The sequence below is a fragment of the Opisthocomus hoazin genome, chromosome 9 (genome assembly GCF_030867145.1).
Source record: "Opisthocomus hoazin isolate bOpiHoa1 chromosome 9, bOpiHoa1.hap1, whole genome shotgun sequence".
Classification (NCBI taxonomy): Eukaryota; Metazoa; Chordata; class Aves; order Opisthocomiformes; family Opisthocomidae; genus Opisthocomus; species Opisthocomus hoazin.
In genome coordinates this window covers 35545270-35552613 of record NC_134422.1, presented here as the reverse complement: position 1 = coordinate 35552613, position 7344 = coordinate 35545270, and the positions used below count along the sequence as shown (strand labels likewise).

The 7344-nt window shown below is 52.8% G+C and overlaps 1 protein-coding gene across 3 annotated transcripts; it reads left to right on the top strand.

Moving 5' to 3' along the window:
- Positions 1 to 220: 220 nt before the first annotated feature.
- ACKR3 (atypical chemokine receptor 3) lies at positions 221 to 7017 on the top strand. 3 transcript variants are annotated; one of them, XM_075430280.1, is made up of 2 exons: positions 221 to 248; positions 5046 to 7017. In XM_075430280.1, the coding sequence occupies exon 2, from the start codon at positions 5073 to 5075 to the stop codon at positions 6165 to 6167; it is 1095 nt and encodes a 364-aa protein (XP_075286395.1). In that variant the 5' UTR covers positions 221 to 248; positions 5046 to 5072; the 3' UTR covers positions 6168 to 7017. The 3 variants fall into 3 exon arrangements, with proteins under 3 accessions (XP_075286395.1, XP_075286393.1, XP_075286394.1); XM_075430278.1 differs by lacking the exon at positions 221 to 248 and adding an exon at positions 849 to 915; XM_075430279.1 differs by lacking the exon at positions 221 to 248 and adding an exon at positions 2199 to 2275.
- Positions 7018 to 7344: the final 327 nt, after the last annotated feature.

Here is a 7344-nt window from a genome sequence, read left to right as displayed (position 1 = left end):
CTCAGAGCTGTCAGCGCCGTTGTCAGGCTTCAGCAAGTTGTGTCGTGGCTCTGGGGAGCAGCTGTTGTGTTGGCAGGTAGATTATCATCTATCTAATCTGAGCATCTTCCCCTGGACGAACAGACGGACAGGCTGACCCCGCTGGAGCTGAGTACAGACCCTTTCCTCTCCCTTTCCCTTTCCTCTCCACGGGCCGTCTCAACCACCTGCCTTTCCCATGCTGAGGAGTGGATTTTCAGTTTTAGTTGGTGAGTTTCTGGCTTCCTGGCACTTTGCCTGGGCATTACTTCTTGCCATGGGTGAGGGAGTAGAGGTGAGAATCCACTGCCTCCCCTTACCTTGTCTTCTGAATATTTTATAGTGGTGGGGGAAAAAAGCAAACCAGAAAACGACTAGAAACCTGCTTTTCCTTTTTAATTCTCCATTTTAATGGTCTTTTTTTCCTTCTATTTTAATGGTCTCTTTTTTCCTTCTGTTGTAATGGTCTCTTTTTTTCTTCTGTTTTATTTTCCTGACGTTTTTCTTCTGTTTTTCCTGGTTTTTTTTTGCTGCCGTTTTTCCTGTTTATTTTTTTTTTCCTGCCGTTTTTCTTCTCTTTTTTTTTTTCCCTGCCTGTTTTTCTTCGCTTTTTTTTTTTTTTTTTTTTTTTTCTCTCCTTCCCCTGCCGTTTTTCTTCTCGTGCTTTTTGGCTGCTTTTTTCCTTTCTCGCTCCCCGTCCCGATGCCAGTCCCCCGCTCCCTCTCTCCTGCCCCCGGCTCCCTGACGCTGCCCCCCACCCCCGACCCCCCCGCGGGGCCGGGCGGTGCCGGAGCCGGGGCCGCCCCGGAGGCGGTCCCCCACCGCCCATATAAGCGGGCGGCGGCGGCGGGCCCCGCTCAGTCGCTCCGCTAGCGCCCGGCGCTCGGTCTGCGGGAGGTAAGGGCGGGGGGCGCGGAGCCCTGGCAGGCTGCGGGGCGGGGGTGGCCCTGTCCCCACGGGTGGCCCTGTCCCCACGGGTGGCCGGCGCAGCCGAGCTCCCCCGCGCCCCGCAGCCTCCCGCGGGTGCGTCCGACTCCGCTCGGTGTGGCGTTTGGGGGTCGGGGGGGGGGGGGGGGGGGCCGAGGTCCTCCCGTGGCTGGTGGCGTTCGGGGAGGGTGTGGGACCGGGGAGTCACCTGCGTCGGGTCACTGCCGCGTCTCGGCACCGAGCGCTGGCGTCTGGGCGCGTTTCGGGGCTGCGCGGGACGCTCGTTTCCCCAGTTCTTACTGTTATTATTTTATCTCAACTCGGAATGGCAGAGGAGGGTTTAAACGCGCCAGGCTTAGTCTTTGCACAGCCCCGTGAGGTCATGGGTGTCCTCCTGTGGTGGCCAGGCGAGACATGGGAAGGGTGAAGGTGTGCAGGTGACAACCCGAACAGCCGTCGTGGCTTTTCCTGGCGTATCTCATCTCTTTCTCCACTCGGGAAGAGCACAGCTCGGTTTGCCCGCGCCCCTGAGCTGCCCGGAGACAGGTCCGAGTGCAGGCGGGACCGGGCTGCGAGGTGCTCTGGGTGGAAGAGGGGATGCTGAGAAGTTCCCAGCACCGTCGAGGGCTGGAACACCGGCACGCTGTCCTAGGCTGCGCTCCTAGGCAGGGATGTTTGTCCCTCTTTACTTTTTCACAGCCTGCAGCGGGTCCTGGGCGGGCGGTGGGATGGGGAGTGTGCAGTTCTGCAGGCTGCATTGGCGCCGGGGGCATCCCTGGGCGTCCGGAGCAGGATTTCGGGTGCGTCTCCGTTACTTCGTGTAGTAGCTCCTGCGAACTGGCAGGGACTGGCCGCGGCGCACGTGCCTGCCGGGTGAAGGGGTGATGGCCTGCAAGAGTTTTGCAGTCCCGTGGACGCAAAACGCAGTTCCAGCTGCCTTCACAAGTTTTTAGCGTATTGTGCTGTCTGCAGAGAGCGCTAAAGGAATTTTTTTGGGAGCACAGAGTGGCTTTATGGAGTTTGTCTGGTGGGTTCCCCCCACACCTCTTGGCTAATCTGGGTGGGAATCGGAGCTCGGGTTACAGCAGCTAATCCCAGACTATAGAGAGCCCGGCCTCCTGAGGCTGTAATCTCTGAGTATAGCCATCCTCCCTGGCGGGGCTTTGAGCCTGGGGGGCCGTATCGGTGTCAGATTTTTATTACTGCGCTGGGGATGTGAAAGCGCGCAGGCAGGCGGGCGGCCCTGGACAGATGGATGCACGTGTGTCCAGCAGACCTGCTCTTGGAGTGGAGACGGGCTGAGACTTGGGCTGAGCATCGTCTGCGTTCGGTAAGATCCCCAGGGTGGTTGCGAGTGAGCAGCTGGGATGGCGGTGGCCTTCTCCTATGGGCCTAGGCTTGGTGGCCGTGGTGTCCCCAGCATTGGTGCGAGCACCAGCTTCAGGGGTTTCTGCTGCCCTGTTGCTGCCTCCCTGCTTGTCCTCGCTGCCTCTCTGTCAGCGTCGGTGGTCTGGCGCCCCACAGCCAGGTCTGAGTTTCTTCTCTCTAAGGGGACGAGCTGGAGGCTTGGCAGTGGGTGGTCACAGCCTGGAGATTGGCTTGGCTTGGGGTCTTGAGATGTGAAATGAGCCCACACGCCTTGTGGGACCACCTGCCTTCCCAGGAGATGCCCAGGCCCACCCGTGCTGCTTCTGTGGGCTGTTAGGGGTCTAGCCTGAAGCCCCTCCCGCTCTGCTTGCCTCGCTGTCCACAAATACCAGCAGGAGACGGTGGCCCGTGCCATGGGGCTGGGAGTTTTATGGCTTTTAGGGAGTTTACTGTAGTTTCTGTGGGGTCTTGAGATGCAGTGATTTGGAGATGGTGCTGCTTCTCCCCGGGCTTGAGAAGCCTTGAAGGGTGTGTGTGCTGGGGACACAGCGGCAGTGGTGGGACCATGGAGGAGACCCATCCCTCTCTCACGCTTGCAGCCCTGGGTTGAAGCAAGCATCCTGGGGAGCCGCGCCTGGGCAACGCACTTCCCTGCTGCCCGCACCAGCCTGGTGGTACAGGCAGCATGACGGTGGTCTGTGTCTCCGTGGGGGCAGGATCGGTCTTCCTGCCCTGCACAGACATGGGTTAAGTCACCCTTGGCTCTCCTGAGCTCAGGAAGAGGGATCACCTATCCTAAGACAGAAAGCTGCCACTGTTTCAACTCCCTCTTTAGCCAGCGTTTTAGCAAAATCTGTGCTTAATTTTGTTTGAATCTCAACCCGGTCTTTCAGCAGGCTGAAAGCCTGGAAGGCTGCCTAGGTTTGAAGCAACAGGTTAGCATTCCTTGCGGGGCTGATGTGGGCCCTGTTTGTGGAAGATCTCATTGCCCCTGGATGTGTGCATGGCCTCCCTCATTGTTAGTGCCACCGGCATCCCTTCAGCCAGGACAATAGTGCCTTGAGTCCTCTCTGGTAATCTTCCCCCTTATCTCCCTTCTCTTCCGTAGTCTGTGTCCCTAGGAGGGTGGGAGGTTTGGGAAGAGGTGATTATGCAGATGGAGGAGCAAGAGGTGCTTTGTCAACTGACATCCCTTTTCAAGGGGCAGCGGTGAGGAGAGGATGCTCAGCGCAGGAGCGTGTCCGAGCTCTTCGCTGCTCGCCATCCCCTCCACGCTCCCATAAGCACCGCCTATGGTGGGGTTGAGGACGTTCAGAGATGCGGCAGAGATACAGGTGGCCGTGTGAGTCATGTGCCCCCATTGCTCTCTGCAGCCACTCGCTCATGCTGGCATTGCCTCTGGGGCTGGGGTGGCATCAGGGGGTACCACTCACTGCAGGGGCTGGCGATGTGAGGAAGAAGAAGGTGGCCACCGTTCAGGATGCTAGAAGTGTCCACGGTGGGGACCAGGGGTGGGCTGGCTGACCTAGTGCTCCAGCTCAAGTGAAGCAGCAGGGGAATGAGATGGAGAGGTGGGCTTCCGTGGGACAGACCCCATCTTCAATCTGGTGCCCCCAAGCTGGAGCTTGCAGATACAGGGCTCCAAAACTTGCCTGGCTGAAGCATGGCAGTCACGGGCCAAGGCGGCCGGCTGCTGCCGTGGGTGGTAGTGTTGGCCCTGCGGGGTGGGAGAGTCCCAGCGGGGGACCCCAGCGGGGGAGGCAGCATTTTTACAGTGCCCCAAAAGCACAGCAGTAATTAGCAGCCTGGCTTTGGATTGTGCGTAAGCCGTGTGGGTCTGCTGGGGCCCTTCCTTCTGCTGGCAAGGAAGTTAATGAGGAGCCCCTCGCTTTGTCTGCTGCCTGCTGATGGAAGAAGGCGCTCAAGAGGCAAGAAAAGTAGATGTAGAAGAGCAAAAGGGTGGGGAGGAAGCCGTTGTTGGGGAGCCAGCTGTGATGGGGGAGTGTTTTGTTAATCAAAGCGCTCTCCTAAAAAGAAAACTTACGCACAGCAGATCTACTCAGTGGTCAAGCTCTGACTTTTTTTTTCTTTTCTCAAAACTACGTGATAATCATTAAACACAGGGGATGCTTTGTAGAATAGGATTGAAGGAATGGGGGAGGACAGAGCAGGATTTAAATTTAAAATTGGACAAGGGTACAAAGCCCCTTAGTTCCCCATTTCTGCTTAGTGCAGCTGGAGCTGGGCTTGACAAGATGCTGACCAGAGCTTGTGGTAAATGTTTTATGGTACCGTGTATCAGCCAGATCAATTCTACTACGCTTGAGGGAGTGCAGATAAAATGGCTTAAAGATTCCCCTGCTGAAAGCAATAGTATCATCATTTATGCTGGAGAAGACAGATTTAGTCGACTGACATTTGTTTGGCCACGGTGTACTTTGTGGATTTCACACCCAGGGACGATAGCCAACCTGATGATGTCACATGTGAGCTGCAAGCAAAAAAGGGAATTGCATAAAAACCTAGTGCTGTTTCTCTTGTCGACCAGATGAGTTTTGCTATGTGTCTGGTTTAGTTCTTTTACCCCTCAGATCTCCTTAATGGAAAGTGCCTTACAAGAGTAGGACATTACTAAAACAGCGTGTCCTACATGTGCTTTGTGGTACAAAGATGGTGGCAGAAATATCTCTGTTAACTTCAGTCATTTCTTTTGATCCTATTTTTGCCTGTAGGTCACTTGAACTCCAAACCAAGCGACCATGAGTGCACTTGATTTGGCTTCCATCCTCGATTTTCTAGAAACAGCCAACTTGACGGAGATCAACTGGACGTGCAGCAACGGTGACTGCATCACGGTTGACGCGACAACATGCCCTGGCACGCTCAACAAAAGCGCCCTGCTATACACCCTGTCCTTCTTCTACATTTTCATCTTTGTCATAGGGCTGGTGGCCAACTCGGTTGTGGTGTGGGTCAACCTCCAAGCCAAAATGACTGGCTATGAAACCCACCTCTACATCTTTAATTTGGCTATTGCCGATCTGTGTGTCGTCATCACCCTTCCAGTGTGGGTCGTCTCTCTTGTCCAACATAACCAGTGGCACATGGGAGAAGTCACGTGCAAGATAACTCACCTTATATTTTCCATCAACTTGTACAGCAGCATCTTCTTCCTGGCGTGCATGAGTGTGGACCGCTACCTCTCAGTTGCCTATTTCACCAATTCCAGCAATCGCAAGAAGAAGATAATCCGTCGCTGCATCTGCATCTTAGTGTGGCTCCTTGCCTTCTCTGCGTCTCTCCCAGACACCTATTATCTCAAGACTGTCTCTTCCAACAATGAAACCTATTGCCGTCCTGTCTATCCAGAGGAGAGCTTCAAAGAGTGGTTGATTGGCATGGAGCTCATCTCCGTTGTGCTGGGCTTTCTTATCCCTTTTCCCATCATTGCTCTCTTTTATTTCCTCCTTGCGAAGACCATCTCTGCCTCCAGTGACCAAGAGAGGAAGAGCAACGGGAAGATCATTTTCTCCTACGTTGTCGTGTTTCTGGTCTGCTGGCTGCCCTACCATGTAGCTGTCCTGCTTGACATCTTCTACAGCCTTCATTTCATACCTTTCAGTTGTCAGATGGAGAACTTCTTGTACGCCACTCTTCACATCACTCAGTGTTTCTCTCTAGTCCATTGCTGCGTCAACCCCATCCTGTACAGCTTCATTAACCGCAACTACAGATATGAGCTCATGAAAGCCTTTATCTTCAAGTACTCTGCCAAAACTGGTCTCACTAAACTTATCGATGCTTCCAGAGTGTCAGAAGCAGAATACTCTGCTCTGGAGCAAAATGCCAAATGACTGCAACCCCATAAAGGAACCTCCTTGACTCTTTGAGATTCTTTTTGTTGTTGTTATGGTGGTGTTTTTTTTTTTTTTTACCTCCCCCTTTCCCTGTGCTTGTTATGAACGGGGCATGAATTCCAGCCTACAAAAGAGAAATAGCAAACTGTAATTTAAGAGTAGAATCAGGTGCAAAAGGGAAGTGGTACCAAAATTAAGCCTTTTGGTGGTGTGTTTTGTTTGATCTCCTCCTACCCCAGTCTGGACTTCTCGACAATGCTATGCAAATGGAAATGACTTTCTAGCAGACAAAGCCATCATGTACTGTAGATAACATGCGTTTCCAGGACAAGCTTCTTCTTCCCTGTGTAGGTTCCCTCTCGTCTCCTTGTATATGTTATATATATAGTGTGTTGTATTTAAAAGCTCGAGACTTTATTTTCTGGCTTTTGGTGTACCTTATACAATTGTATTTGAAAGTTAAATATATTTTTATCACGTATTTGAAATATATTGCTGATGAGTGTATCTGGAGTGCTGTAGTCTGAGATAGATCACTAGTTGGTTCAAACTATCGTAGATAAGAGGATGCCGATAATTAGCGGTAAGGAAATGATCTCTTAGGAGCATCCTCCATGGCTGGCACACTTTCTCGACTGTAGCTTTATGTGGTGGTCATGCCCACATGTCTGGAGCATGAAATATATGTACTGTAATATAGTTACCGTCATGTTAAAATTAACAGTATTGTAAGAGTTGTGAACTCCTACGCCCATACTTCACAAAGCTGTATCCTTATGCACAGAATGAATGATCTTGCTTCTGAGAGTTGTCTCTATTTGTAAGTTATTTTTGTAAAATAAAGATCTTGGAAAAAAAAAACCAACACCTATGTGTGCCGGTGTTTTGACTTGCCATCCTCCTCCTTAGACAAAAAAGCCAGAAAGAAGAAATCCCAGAGCCACCTTCTCTCCTTTGTTCGGTGCAGGAGCAAACAGGTCCGTCTGTGTTTTCCTGGTGTTTGCTGGCGGTGGGCAGAAACCACTGAATGTAGGAATGTGAGACAGCACGGCGCGTGGCGAGAGGGAAGGGGGTGGGAGGAGCAGGTCTGCGGAAGGCTGTGCTGTTCGGGAAGCTAAAGCTGATGGATTTACAAGGTGGAAGACGCTTGGAATGATCAAAGACCCTGTCTGTA